At 35.5% G+C, this 16,189-nt stretch overlaps 1 protein-coding gene across 7 annotated transcripts in view; it reads right to left on the bottom strand.

Moving 5' to 3' along the window:
* Positions 1-16,189, bottom strand: part of LOC105479221 (choline/ethanolamine phosphotransferase 1) — a 46,557-nt gene that overhangs the window by 16,854 nt on the left and 13,514 nt on the right. For 5 of the 7 annotated variants that reach the window (XM_011737134.3, XM_011737135.3, XM_011737132.3 and 2 more), the window contains exons 3-4: positions 9,076-9,223; positions 7,297-7,438 (exon numbers count right to left, since the gene is read on the bottom strand). In XM_011737134.3, coding sequence (XP_011735436.1) covers positions 7,297-7,438; positions 9,076-9,223 — 290 coding nt within the window. Of the gene's footprint in view, positions 1-1,391; positions 1,477-7,296; positions 7,439-9,075; positions 9,224-16,189 lie in introns of all 7 variants that reach the window. The other 2 variants (XM_071095901.1, XM_011737137.3) reach the window with 1 other exon arrangement.

The raw sequence follows: 16,189 nt of genomic DNA on the forward strand, positions 1-16,189 counted from the left end.
GAGAGCGCCACTGCACTCCAGCCTGGGCGACAGAGTGAGAAATCCGCCCCCCTCAAAAAAAAGAAAGAAAGTAAGAAAGAAAGAACTCGGCCAACAAGGAATTCACTATTTCTGTATTATTGAAGCAATATTAAAATTTTTACAATTCTTTTTTTTTCAGGACAGGAGACCTAATGTAGGAAACCTAATGAACCCTTGCATTGATATAATTATCTGTCAGGTTTTCATATGAACAGTTCTCTGACATTCTCTGAACTGCCAAATAAATTGAATCTAAGCCCTATTTTTTCTTATGCTAAAGTGTGAATGATTCTGGACTATCTCACTAGGAATACATTTCCTAACAATGTTTTTAAAAGTCATAAGGTCAAAATTGCAGTTATAAGAAGAGAAAGAAGGGTGAATGCTGTAGCTCATGACTATAGTTCCAGTGCTTTGGAAGGCTGAGGTGGGAGGAATGCTTGAGGCCAGAAGTTCAAGACCATACTAGGCAACACAGCAAGACCTGTCTCTACAAAAAAAAATTTAAAAATTAGCCAGGTGTGATGGTGCAGAAAGGTGAGGTGGGAGGAGCACTTCAGTCCAGGAGTTTCAAGGCTGCAGTGAGCTATGACTGTGCCACTGCACTCCTGCCTGGGTGACAGAATGAGACTCTATCTTGATTAAAAAAAAAAAAAAGAGGAAAAAGATATATTACTTTTAGCAGTACACTAGAGACATATGTATTTACTGAAAAGAAAAAAAAAACAAAAAAGGAAAGTATTCAAAGAATGACTATAGTAACATGAAAAGCTAAGGATATTTAGTTTCAAAAGCACAACTAAGAGTGAAAAACATTAAGCAAAACAAACAGAAATCAGAATAGCTTCCAGCATAAATATTATACAACACCAAGACTGCTGCAAACACAAGCAGAAGAACTAGTATTAGACTGCTTAAAGTATATGCTAAAGAAGTTAACAGAACAAGCAGAATCTTTCCTACATTAATATAAGATCATCTCAACTTCCTTACCTAAGAAAAACTCTGCTTGCTTTATTCTGTTTTCAAAATAGAAATATAAAAAAAATTCTATTTACTGGTGGAAAGGTATTTGTTTTAAAAAACAGTACATAGAATAAAAATTTTAGGCACAATAGGCAAATGGGAGAATTGGCTTTAGCATCAAATCACCAGAAATACTACTTTTAAAAAATTTTATTTAATAGGGTGGATTTTTATTGCCCTAATATTATATATTAAAATTATGTTTTCTAACAACCTGTTTGTGACATACCAACAGGAAGACTTTTGATTTTTCATGTTTTAATTATTCTGTGCATGACAAAGGTGCTGTCTTTATTGAGTTCACACCATTGTACATCAGATAGCATGAATATTCTAGCAGTTACCGTGAAGTTCCAGAACCAAGGCCCCAGGGTTCCTGTGAGAAGCTGGCATATTATAATTATGATCTGGGACTCTGTAACATCGAATCTATACATAAGGAAACAAACATTTCAAAATAACTTTACTCGGAACTTTTGCTAAAGAGCCCTACTAACACAGGTAACAAAAACAGATTTAAAAAGTAGCATTCTTCTTACAAAGACACCTAAAGATGGAATGATACAATTTATACAGTACTATACTATCCTTATACAAACATACATAGTTCTTATCCAAATCAAGATAGAAGAAAAGTTAAAAAAATTAAAACTGTAATATACTGAAAAATTGACTTTTAAGTAGGCAGCTGGAAACACTAATACTAAAAACACAGTATCAACTCTAATTACCTAGGAGTGGTGAATTACTTGCCAAATAATTACACTACAACATAAATCCTTTTAGCACCAGAACTGATCAAGACTTCCCTGTAGATAGGAATTCTTCTTAGAAGTCCCAATGTACATTTTGAAAAACCACTAATCCGTCTTATGTTCCTTCCTTGTCCCAAACCTCACCACACTCCTACCTCTGCCATCTCAAAAAAAAAACTAGCATATATGTGGAAAGAGTAAGTGGGAAAGAATCTCATCAAGAGTAACTTCTATATGGACATGGTTAGAGCAAAAATCAAATTGGCCATCTCCTTATCCTACTTCCTGATAATCTCTAGTCCAGAAGTTTTCCTTTTTCCTCTTTTTCTTCCCTAATTCCATACCAGCATTATAATACTCTACTACATTGGATTAGTTTACTAGTGATAAAAATAGGTAAAACATCCAGTTCAATCACTTAAAAAGTTTGGAAACACAGATAATAACACACAAAAAAGCAGTATAGACTAAGCTTCAAATAAAAACTACTTAAATAAAAATTAAGAACCGAGGAATGCTAGTGAGATAGATAGATGTCCATGATTTTACCTGGTGATCTGAGAGGCCAGACTGCAATCTAGGTTTTACATTAATACAAATGGTTGTTTTAGGACATCATCTACGGCAACTGATAAAATTAAATGAACAGAGCTGAGGCCCAAATGAACAAATCATTGCTGGAAAAAAGCTACACAGGGAAATTGGAAACTGGAAGGAAAATCTCTGGTATTTAATAATTCATATGTTAAGTATTAGACATTTAAAGATAAATAGATTCTATGCAGGGATTAGAAAGTTTCCCAATTCTGAATCCATACAAAGTGGATTATACATTAACAAATAACAGTTCTTTATTATCAAGAGGTCTTCAAATAATTATTCTTTAAAAATTACCTGGACAAAAAGATGAACTCAATTTGTCAGACAACCCAGTGGAATACATAGCCTATTAACTTTTTTTCATTTAACTATAGAAAAGAAAGAATGGGAAGCTACTTACTTACATAGAAATAAACATTTGGTGACAGGGTTTTTAGCTAATGTAAATGTGAAACTTTAGAAGCATGAGCTGAAAAATGTAATAAAAGCAAAAATCAATACTCTGCCTACTGTAATTATAAATAAGTACACTTGTAATAATATCTGTGTAGAATTAGTAGCCTCACAGACTTTATAAACAGAAAGAACCTTATAGATCATCTAATCTAAAGCTTATTTTACAAATTAGGAAATGAGGCCCATGAAAGTTACGAGCCTTGCCCAAGCTGATACATAAAAAAGATAACAGAGATTAACATTTGAGCCAACATATATTGGCCCAAGTTCAAATTATTATTTTTTTGTCTTGGAAAAAATAATTGAAGAGTATTTTGCTCCTGAAATAATTTAAATGAGTTCTGCCTTTACGGCACAGATTTTTTTTTAAGACCGATGTTTTATGTAAATATAGTTTTATGAAAGATTGATTAGGATTTCTAAGCATTTAATTTATAGAAATGATTCTCTATATATGTCTACAAGTTATATACTTAAAGATACCTAATATAGGCCAGGCACGTGGCTCACACCTAATCCCAGCACTTTGGGAGGCCGAGGTGGGCGAATCACGAGGTCAGGAGATCGAGACCGTCCTGGCTAACACGGTGAAACCCCGTCTCCACTAAAAATACAAAAAATTAGCTGGGTGTGGTGATGGCACGCACCTGTAGTCCCAGCTACTCAGGAGGCTGAGGCAGGAGAATTGCTTGAACCCGGAGGCGGAGGTTGCAGTGAGCTGAGGTTGTGCCACTACACTCCAGCCTGGGCAACACAGTAAGACTCCATCTCAAAAACAAAACAAAGCAAAACAAAAAAAAACCCCAAAATCCTAATATAGATAGTTTAGGCCTTAAGGGAGAAAATGTGAACTCTCTCACTCAGTATAATCCATAAATAACTTAAAGAGTATTTTGCAAATGTTGATAAATGAGCTTCAATTCATATTTATCTTCTACAACCCAATCCTCCCATGAAATTCTAGCCTCTAACCCCATTTTCCTCCCCAGTCTTTCATATCCAGGCTAGTCATCTCTGTAAGATCTCTACTTGTTCAATCCAAGGGCACTGTGAGAACAGGAGTCTGAATAGACATGATAGGCACTAATATTCTCTGTGCAAGGCAGCTTTTAGCTGTGATCAGAGCAAACTGTTGGAAGACATAGCTCATAATTTCAGGGAAGATGTATCCAAAGCACATTTGCTTTCTCAAAATGCTAGACTTTAATGAGAATTATTTAGTCACAGATGAATTACAATCCCGTGACTATTTTTGTTCAAGATACTATAAGCAAACTTAATAACAATTAAAAACAGTAATATTAAAGAGGCTAAGGAACAAAAAATTCTTATCTGGTAAACATTCTATTTTATGAAGTTATTAAAAGTATAACAACCAAAATTATAAATAAAAAAGAAATTCTCATTATTCCTTTCACTTATGTAAACATCAAAATAAAACAATTCAAATAAATAAACACGTTTAAAAATAAGATTCCTAAGGTACTTAAAGTTGCTTTTACTTTTCTCTAGAAAAGAGTAAGAACATGCAAGGGATTTTTTTTTTTTTTTTTTTTTTGAGACGGAGTCTCGCTGTGTCACCCAGGCTGGAGTGCAGTGGCGCGATCTCGGCTCACTGCAAGCTCCGCCTCCCGGGTTTACGCCATTCTCCTGCCTCAGCCTCCGAGTAGCTGGGACTACAGGCGCCCGCCACCACGCCCGGCTAGTTTTTTGTATTTTTAGTAGAGACGGGGTTTCACCATGTTAGCCAGGATGGTCTCGATCTCCTGACTTCGTGATCCACCCGCCTCGGCCTCCCAAAGTACTGGGATTACAGGCTTGAGCCACCGCGCCCGGCCTCATGCAAGGGATTTTAAAAATTTTCTTTACTCAAACTACATTCCAGAGCTGACCTTGTTCCCTCCTTATTAAGCAAAATAAATTTTGACTTTCTCCTCCATGCATACAAACTTTGATAAGTCTTTAGGGATATCTACATGTATTCTATAGATTCTATGTATCTATATGTACATCTCTATTCTATATGCCTCCATTACATTGTTATTTTGATAAATGGCTCCCTAATGTAGAGCACTTAGCCTATTTTTTTTTTTTTTTTTTTTTTTTTTTTGAGACAGGTTCTTGCTCTGTTGTCTCTTGCTCTGTTGCCCAGGCTGGATAGAGTGCAGTGGTGTAATCTCAGCTCACTGCAACCTCTGCTTCCAGGGTACAAGTGATCCTCCCACAGGCAAGCGCCACCATGCTTGGCTGATTTTTAAAAAAATTTTTTGTAGAGACCAGGTCTATACTGCTCAGGCTGGTCTTGAAATCCTGGGCTCAAGTGATCCTCTTTCCTCGGGCTCCCAGAATGCTGGAATTAAAGGCATGAGCCACTGTGCCTGGCCATAGCACATTTCTATGAATGTTATAGCCTGCTTTTAACTTAAAAAACAAATTTGGTGCTGCTTTAATGCCAATGTAGAATTTCTGAAAATTGGATACAATTTCCCAAATTAAACCTAATCACTTGTAATACTAATATTTAAGCTCATATATTAAATTCAAACTATCTAGTGTTTCCCTGCCCCCACACCCCCACCCCAGCCTTGCAAGCATTCTAGTGTCAGTGGCAGAGTTTCCTCCTATTTAATGCCTCTGCCTTTTACCCTAGAATTCCTTTGGTCCTAAATCTTTGGCTACTGTTCTATAAATCATTCCCTCTCTTTTTATTCATTATCTTCAATCTCTTCTCTAGCAGATTTCTTCTGAATGCTCAAAATTTTCTCATAAAAATACAAGACCCTCCTTCCTTTGAGCCCATATCCTCTGCTCTAACCAATGCTTCTCTCCTTCACATCACAGTCACACATTTTATAAGTAACCTTATATAATGTATAATAAATAGTAGTCTACTTATTTGTTCCATTCACTTCTTATCCCCTACGGTCTGGCTTCTACTCCAACATCACACAGAAATTACTATGAATAGCTCACACTGCCAAATTCAATGTACACTTTTCTGTCCTCATTTTGAGTCTTGGCAGCATTTAGCAATGTTCTTTTGTGAAATGCATCCTTCTGGCTTTACATTCCAGTACGCCTCCTACTACTCTGGCTGTTCAATAAATTTCATGGGCTTCTTTCTAAGCTTGCTCTCTAAGTTTTCTCCTGTTCTCATTTTATTTGGATGTCTAAAATCCCTCACATATGTTTCTGGGTAGACTGTTCTCTTTAAATAGGTTCCTCTTCCTATAGTGCCTTTCTCTACTTTCATCCAGCCACCCAAGGAAGGGAACTAGGAGTCATTTCAGTCTCTGCCCTCTCATTCATTCCCTGCATCCAAATATATATTGTGTCCTATAGTTTCTACCTCTTAAGTCTCTCTCCAATTTATTCCTTGCTCTGCAATAGCACTGCCATTGTGTTCGTGCATGCTTCATCATTCTCATTAATTATGCGCTGATGCTTCCTCTAACGGGTCTCCTTGCTTCTGTCACAGCCTACTACAATTTACCCTCTGCCTTACTGCCAGACTGATCTTTCTAAAAGGCACTTTTGTCATTTCCCTGCTTTAGGTCCTGCAAAAGTTCCCTGCAGATTCAGGATAAAAGCTCATATTTCTCGGCAGAGCACAGAAGGACCTTGATTTTCTGGATCTTCTCCAGCCTTATCTCCTGCCACTCCCCTACAGGCAGGCATCTTATCATCCAACCATATGGAGCTGTTTACAGTTCTCTAAATACACACTTCATCACAGGATAACATCATGAGGGAAATTCAAAGACTGGAAGACAGAAAGCTGTGATATCAAATCACTACTAAAAACACTATTTACTCTTCTCCTACTTCCGTGGTTAATTTTCTTTCCTTCCTTCAGTTCCCACACCATATGGTTGATGCTGTATTATTCGAAAGGGAAAGAGAATGCATTAGGGTTGACTGATAAATAAGCTTTCAAAATAGGTATTGAAAGTGAACTGTGACATAATAACCAACGAAACACAAACTATGTGAAATCCAGATATTATAAATTCTGCCATTTTTGAAAATAGCAGAAACACTAAAAATTAAGATTGGATTAGGGCACTGCTCTCAGAAACCATCTTCTTTCTCCTGGAAATGCATTTTTATATGTCAAAATAAAAATGGAATTTAGGTAAATAATGGTGGGGAAAAAAGTGAATTTTTCTGTGGGAAAGACAACGATGAGGGGCTACTGCTTTTTGTATTGCTTTTAAAATACTGGCTGGGAGGTTCTGATATCTCCTTTTAAAAAAGTATAAAAGAGGGGCATATGCAGAGACTATTAGGAAATAGCTATAATAATGAAGCTTAAAAATTTTTTAAATTTATTAAACTAACTTAGTGATTTGATCAATTTCTAATACTCAAATACTTATAAGGCAACATTCTCCATACGTGAAAGAGAAAACAAAAATTACCATTAAATATTACTTACATTCCAAATCGCAATGTTCCAGAAACATATGTTTGCCAGTGCGCACAATAGAACATAAATGTCCCAGCAAAACAACAAAAAAACATCCAATCAGGGTTTGTCCCCAGCTGCACTGCAATACAAGTTCCAAGAACCACAAAAACTGCAGAAGAAAGATCACAATGAAAACCAAATAATATGAATAGCAAACAACTGAGCTGGAAATGATTTTAGATGAGACAAAAACATATGTTGTAAACGCACTATCTTCTCTCAGTAATCTATTGTAACAGAAAAGTAGGCTATAATCTGTTACATAATCTCTACCCCATAATTTCAATCTTTCTTTTTTTTTTTTTTTTTTTTAAACCAAATCACTTAGTGGAGGCAAAGTTCTTGAAGGCAACCAAAATACTTCAGCATTTCTTCGGGCACTTTCCTGACTGAGAGACACCAGTACTAACGATCAGCAAAACATTACAACGTAGACAGTCAAAAAGAAAGAAAAACCAAGGGGCTATATAATCCCCAGATGGACCTACTTACTTGCTTCAGATTGATAACTGTCTTTTTTTTAAAAACAGATATTGTTATGGGTGACATACCTATGTATGTCTTCCTATAAAACTTCCTATAAAACTCTAGAACTCAAACTACAACGCAAAAATGACTGCAATTTAAAATAAATAATAGGAAGCCTGCCATCCTGCAGTCAGCTAGTTGTTACCTTTCAAGACAGCCAACTACCATTTATTCAACAGAAGTTTTGAGTATTTCTTGATTTGATTCTTAAAAAATTATATGAGCTTAGTTGCTTCTCCTCTTCTACTAAATAAGCTGCTGTTGGGATACAATGAAGCAATGATTTTGACATGCACCTATACCTGCAAATCTGGATTCAGGAGTTAAAACTATAGGGGGTTTTTGTTTGTTTCTTTTTAAATATTTTAAGTGCCATGCCAAACAAGAAAATAATTGAGGAACTAAATAAAATAAAAATAAAAGAGGGGAGGGATGAGTTCCTGTCAGAAAGACTAGTTGAAAAACTGTCATTTAGTTTCTAAGTATCTTTTTCCCCTCTAAAAACATAATAAACTATTATTTTAAAAACTTGCAAAACAGTGCAAATAAAGAGATATCACTTATAATCCAAATAGAGTAACTCAGTTATTGCTAGCACTTTAGTATTTCTTTTAAAAATTGTATATGAGGTGTAAAACATGCCATATATACAAATAATTACTATAGTTAAGCAAATTAACTTATCCATCATGTCCCATAGTTATCTTTTTTCTCCTGTGGTAAAAGCACCTAAAATGTACTCTCTTAGCAAATTTCCAGTACACAATGAAATATTAACGATACTCCTAATTTGTCATAGTCTTTAAGCTTCTCGTGACATAGTTACAATCCAAGTCTATTAACATAATTCTGAATGTATATATAACATTCACTTAAATACACGAAGACCACAAATTACCTAACTAGTCTCCCAGCACCGTACTCTCATTTAGTTCATAATAGTTTTGATGATGACAATTATGCCCCAAGCTTTTAAAAACAAAAGATGCCAAAACAATATTTGGGGCTAAAAATAACACACAGAAATTAACTTAATTTCTAAATTTCCTAACACTACCAATAATGATAAAATATTAACTAGGTTCATAGTCTTTTGAGAAATACTAAAATTTAATACAAAATTACTTATTTTCATGACTAAACATATATTCTAACACTGCTTATTGCATTGGTTTAATCATTGTTAATAATCAACAACATTAAAAAAATCAACAATACCTGTTGATAGTGAATCACAACCATGATCAAAAAGTTCTCCCAGAGGAGAACTACTATTGGTTCTTCTTGCCTGTTTCCCATCAATAGCATCCAAAGACTGGTAAATGAAAAGGCCACAGGCACAAGCAATATATGCCCACAGAGGTGCCTGTGAAATAAGAAAGGCAAGAATATTCAGACACACAGTTACCATGTTTGACTAATAATATTTTTACCTGCAGATTGGAAAGCTAGTTGGAAGCTATGGGAGAGAAGATCCAAGTGCTACATAATGAAGAACTCACTGAAACAATCAGAATTGTAAAAGAATTAAATTTCCTGCATTTAGAGGTGTTCAAGCAGATGCTAGATAACAACTTACCAGGAAGATTACAGAAATCCCATAAGAGATTGGACTAGGTTCTTCCATAAGATTCTTCTCAATGTTTAGATTAGAAGGGTCAATTACTGAATTTTTTCCAAAACTGTACTCTTCAAAATGTTTGCAGGTATTACATGAAAAATGCCATGCTAAGCTCATATGGGAAACACACTGGGTTAAACACTAAACAATGTTCAACAGATTTCTTTACTACAGGACTTCCTCCAGTCCTTAATATTGCTAATACATCCTGTGAATATTCAAGAGGGGGACATAATGTGCTGCCATTTTCCAAATTTGAGTTTGTAACATTTTTAAACATCTCTCTTCAATGGGCCATAAAATAACACTAGTGCATGATATCCAGTGCATAGAGTGCTCAGAATACTATTTTTCAAATCCACAGTCACACTTTTTCCCAAACAGAAATTGAACTGCTGGTATTGAATTAATTAATTAATTAATTAATTAGAGATGGAGTCTTGCTCTGTCACCCAGGCTGGAGTGTAGCGGTGCAGTCTTGGCTTATTACAACCTCCGCCTCCTGGGTTCAAGAGATTCTCCTGCCTCACCCTCCCTAGTAGCTGGATTATAGGCATGTGCCACGAGGCCCAGCTAATTTTTTATTTCATTATTTTTTTTAGTAGAGACGGGGTTTTGCCACGTTGGCCAGGCTGATCTCGAACTCCTGACCTCAAGTGATCCACCTGCCTCAGCCTCCCAAAGTTTTGGGATTACAGGCTGTGAGCCACTGCACCCGGCTTGGTATTGAATTTAAATGTTGTATATTCAAAAAGAAGAGGTCCTATTTGTTTTATCCTTAAGAATATAGAAGAGTATACGGTATCACTTTTCATTACTTTCCCCTTCCCAGGCTATAAAATATTTTTTATAATCACAAGGTATTTTACTGTATATTTGTTATCAAGTTACACTATGAATATTAAACACTCAGAGATGCAAATAACATTCAGTATATTCTGTACTGCAAAGGAGTTTCTGATAGCCATCTATTTAGATCTCTCTGACAGAGATCAGTTTTTAAAATGTAAGAATCTTTTCACAAACCTTTTTTGAGTTCTGTTAAGACACTGAGATTATCCAAAGGACCTAGTACATACCTCCACTAAGCCAGCGTTATAAACCCCGAAAGCAATAAATGTGGTTATGGAACCATACTTTACATGCAAGCACATTGAACTAAGTAATTAATCATTTATGACTAAGAACTCTGTCTTCCGGACTTTGGATCTACTGTTTCTTGCTCCTAAAGGAATCCAGTAACTCTCTAGAGCTGCACTACCTTGTACAGCAACCATCAGTCATCTGTGACTATTTGAAATTAATTAATATTAAAGAAAATTAAAAATTCAGTTCCTCAGTTACACAAGGTACATTCTGAATGCTCAATAGCCATACGTGGCTATGGCTACTATACTGGACCTCAGACATAGAACATGCCCATCATCAGAAAATTCTGCTGAATACCTCTGCTTTAGGGGACAAGAAATCTAGGGGCTTGTTGGGGTCCAAGCTTAAGATTTTAATGGGGCAAAGTGTTGCTCAGGAACAAAGATAACTAGTATATACACAATCCTAGGAAATAGTAAAATAACAATCACAGACATAAAAAGTTTTCTTGACTTTGGATTTTCCTTTCTTCCTGTGAATCTGCACAATGATACACTAATATTTATATACTTCTTCCTTGTTCACATTATTTTATACTTCTCAGAGGTATTTTAAGAAGCAAGCCTTCTAATTCAGGAATAAATATGATCCCAGTTGCCGTAAGACCCTGGGGGAGATATTGAATGAATGAAGGAACTCACGCATCAGTCAGAACTCGTTATGCCCTGATAAGTGTATGGGAAAGAACTGACATAAACAAATAATCTTATCATAATGTAGCAATTAACCAACTTATAAAATCTTGCAGAGATGTTATGTGAGTCAACTCAGGTAAAAAATTCCAAGAAACATAAGGTTTTACTAAACTTTTGAAACAGAAATGAAGATTTTACATACACACAAATATATCCACATGCTAGTACAAGAGTAATTTTTTTCTTGTTCTGCAAGGATGCATCATAAAAACCATTAAATGTTACCCCACTTTCAGCACTGGACAGATCATCTAAACTAAGTTTGTCCAAGTTGTGGCACGTGGGCTGCACGCAGCCAAGGAGAGCTTTGAATGCAGCCCAACATAAATCTGTAAAGTTTCTTAAAACACTGTAAGATTTTTTTTTTTTTCCCACTCATCAGCTATTGTCAGTGTTTTATGTGTGGCCCAAGATAATTCTTCCTCCAGTGTGGTTCAGGGAAGCCAAAAGATTAGACACCCCTGATTTAAACAGAAGACCAACAAAGTAACATTGAACTTACACTGCACTATAGACCAAATGAACCTAACAGACATTTACAGAACATTTCATTCCACAGCTGCAGAATACACATTCTTCTCATCAGCACATGAAATACTCTCCAGGACAAACCATGTGTGAGGCCACAAAATAAGTCTCAACAAATTTTTAAATCTTTGTGTTGGGGTCATTTCAAGTGTCTTTTGAGACTACAATGGAATAAAACTAGAAATCAAAAACAAGAGGAACTTTGCAAACTGTAGAAATACATGAAAATTAACCAACATGCTCCTGAATGACCAATGACTCTATGAAGAAATTAAGAAGTAAAAAATTTTTCGAAAAAAAAAAAAACCGAAGCACAAAATACCAAAACCTAAGAGACACAGCAAAAGAAGTACTAAGAGGAAAGGATAAAGCAAAATAAATGCCCACATCAAAAACGTAGAAAGATTTCAATTAAACAACATAATAATGCACCTCAAAGAACCAGAAAAGCAAGAACAAATCAAATCCAAAATTAGAAGATCAGACCGAAATGAAATAGAATATATATACATACACACATATGTGTATATGTGTGTATGTGTATATATGTACACGAATATCTGGTCAGGTGTGGAGGGCTCACGCCTGTAATCCCAGCACTTTGGGAGGCAAAGGCGGGTGGATCACCTGAGGTCGGGAGTTCGAGACCAGCATGACCAACATGATGAAACCCCGTCTCTACTAAAAATACAAAATTAGCCGGGTGTGGTAGCGCATGCCTGTAATTCCAGCTACTGGGGAGGCTGAGGCAGGAGAATTGCCTCCCAGGTGAGGAGGAGGCTGCAGTGTCATTGCACTCCAGTCTGGGCAACAAGAGCAAAACTCCGTCTCAAAAAAAAAAACCCCAAAAAGGTGAATATATATGTCATATATATGTATATATACATATATGACACACATGACATGTGTCATATATATTGCGTGTATATATATACACACAAATGATAAAATGAATAGTTTTTCGAAAAGAAATAAAATTGACCAACTATTAGCTACGATTAACCAAGAAAAAGAGAGCGAAGACCCAAATAAATAAAATTAGAGACAAAAAAAGAGGCTTTACAACTGATACCACAGAAATATAAAACATCATTAGAGGTTGTCATGAACAACTATATGCCAAGAAACTGGAAAACCTAGAGGAAAGACATACACTTTTAGACATGTATAACCTATAAAGATTGAACTAAAAGAAATAGAAAACCTTAACAGACTAATAACAAATAACAAGATTGAATAAATATTAAAATGTTTTCCAACGAAGAAAAACTCAGGACCAAATGCCTTTACTGCTGAATTCTACCAAACTTTTAAAGAACTACACCAATTCTTCTGAAACTATTCCAAAATATTGGAGAGAAAATTCTTCCTAATTTATTCTATGAAACCAGCATTACCCTGATATCAAAAGTAGACAAGGATGCAATAAAAGAAAAAAACTACAAGCCAGTATTACTGATAAACAGATACAAAAATCCTCAAGAAACTACTAGCAAACCAAATCCAACAGCACATTAAAAAGATTATTCACCATGATGAAGTGGGATTTAACTCAGGGATGTAAGGATGGTACAACATATGCAAATCAATAAATGTGACATATCACATCAACAGAACGAAGAACTAAAGTCCTATGATCATCTCAACAGGCTCAGAAAAAGCATTTGATAAAACTCAACGTCTCTTCAAGATAAAACATCACCACAAATTATGCATACAAGAAACATACCCCAACACAACAAGGACCATATATGACATACCAACAGCTAACATCATACTGAATGGGGAAATGGTCAAAGCTTTTCCTCTAAGAACTAGAACCAGACAAGGATGCCCACTTTCCACACTCAACATAGTACTGGAAGTCCCAGCCAGAGTAATTAAACAAGAGAAAGAAACAAAGGGCATTCACATTAGAAAAGAAGAAGTCAAAACTGTCCCTCTTTGCAGATGACATGACCTTATATATGAGAAAATTTAAAGACTGCATCAAAAAACGCATAGAACTGTTAAATTCAGTAAATATGCAAGATACAACATCAACATACAAAAGCAGTAGCATTTCCATACACCAATAACAAACTAGCTGGAAAAACATCAAGAAGGCAACCCCATTAACAACAGCTAAATAAAACAAAATATAATACAATACAATACAATATAATACAATACAATACAATACTTGGGAATAAATTTAACCAAGGAGTTGAAAGATATCTACAATGAAAACTACTAAGCACTAATGAAAGAAACTGAAGAGGACACACACAAAATGGAAAGACATCCCATGTCCATGAATTAATATTGTCAAAATGGCCATACTACCCAAAGCAATCTATAGACTCAACGCTAATCCCTATCAAAATACCAATGACATTCTTCACAGAAACAGAAAAAAAATTCTAAAATGTGTATGGAATCACAAAAACCCCAGAATAACCAAAACAATCTAGAGCAAAAAGAACAAAGCTGGAGGCATCACACTACTTGACTTCAAAATATAATAAAAAGCTATAGTAATCACAACAGCATGGTATTGGTATAAAAAGACATACAGACCCAGAGAAATGAGAACCCAGAAATAAATCTACGTATTTACAGACAACTGATTTTTGACAAAGATGCCAGGAACATATAGTGGGGAAAGGATAAATAAATGGTGCTGGGAAAATTGAATATCCATATGCAGAAAAATGAAACTAGACTCCTATCTCTCACTATATTCAAAAATCAACTCAAATGGATTAAAGACATAAATGTAAGACCTAGTAGTATAAAACTACTAGAAGAAACACGGGAAATGCTTCATTACATTGGTCTAGGCAAAGATTTTATGGCTAAGGTCTCAAAGGCACAGGCAAGAAAAATTAAAGCAGACACAGCAGGGCGCAGTGGCTCACACCTGTAATTCTAGCACTCTGGGAAGCGGAGGCAGGTGGATCATCTGAGGTCAGGCATTCAAGACTAGCCTGACCAACCCCATCTCTATTAAAAACACAAAATTATCCAGGTGTGGCGGTGTATGCCTATAATTCCAGCTACTTGGGAGGTTGAGGCAGGAGAACCACTTGAACCTGGCAGGCGGAGGTTGCAGTGAGCTGAGATCATTGCACTCCAGCCTGGGCAACAAGTGTGAAACTCTGTCTCAAAAACAAAAACAAAACCAGAACCTAAAGTAGACAAACGAGACTATAACAAACTAAAAAGCTTCTCCATATCAATCAATAGAGTGAAGAGTGAACCTGCGGAATGGGAGTAAGTATGTGCAAATTATACATCTGGCAAGGGATATTACCTTGAATATACAAAGAACTCAACAGCAAAAAAGCTAATCATCCAATCAAAAAATGAGCAAATGATCTGAACAACTATTTCTCAAAAAAGACATATAAATGCCAACAAATATATGAAAAAATGCTCAACATCATTAATAATCAGGGAAATCCAAATCAAATCTTCGATGAGGTATTATCTTACCTTAGTTACAAAGGTTATATTATAAAAAGATAAAGTTAACAGATGCTGGTGAGGATGCAGAGAAAAGGGAGCTCTTTCTTATACACCGATGGCAAGAATGTAAATTAATATAGCCACTATGGAAAATAGTATGGAGATTTCTCAAGAAACTAAGATTTACCATATGATCCAGCAATCCTACTACTGGGTATTGATCCAAAGGAAGGGTAATCAGGATATCAAAGAGATATCTGCACCCCCATGTTTATTACAGCACTATTTACAATAACCAAGATATAGAATCAACTTAAACATCTATTAACAAAGTAATGAATAAAGAATGTGGTAAATATACATAATGGAATACTATTCAGCCATAAAGAAAAATGAAATCCTGTTATTCCCAGCAACACAGATGAGCCTGGAAGACATCATATTAAGTGAAATAAATCAAGCACAGAAAGATAAATACCGCAAGTTCTTACACGCAGGAGCGGGAGAAAAAAAAGGCTCACAGAAGTAAAGGGAAGAATTGTGGTTACAAGAGGCTGGGACGGGTAAGGAGGAGGGGAGAAGAGGATAGGGACAGATAGTTTAACAGATGCAAAGTTACAGCTATGTAGGAGGAATAAGTTCTAGTGCTCTACAGTAATGTAGGCTGAATATAGCTAACAATAATGTACTGCATATTTTCAAAAAGCGAGAAGAGAGGATCTGGAATATGAACACAAAGAAATAAATGTTTGAGGAGATAGATATAATTACCCTGATTTGATCATTATACACTGTATATGTGTTTTAAAATGTAACACAATATCTCATATATAATTACTATGTGTCAACTAAAAGGAAAAAAATACTCCTAAGATTTTGGTGGGCATAT

The sequence above is a fragment of the Macaca nemestrina genome, chromosome 1 (genome assembly GCF_043159975.1).
Source record: "Macaca nemestrina isolate mMacNem1 chromosome 1, mMacNem.hap1, whole genome shotgun sequence".
NCBI classification, from domain to species: domain Eukaryota; kingdom Metazoa; phylum Chordata; class Mammalia; order Primates; family Cercopithecidae; genus Macaca; species Macaca nemestrina.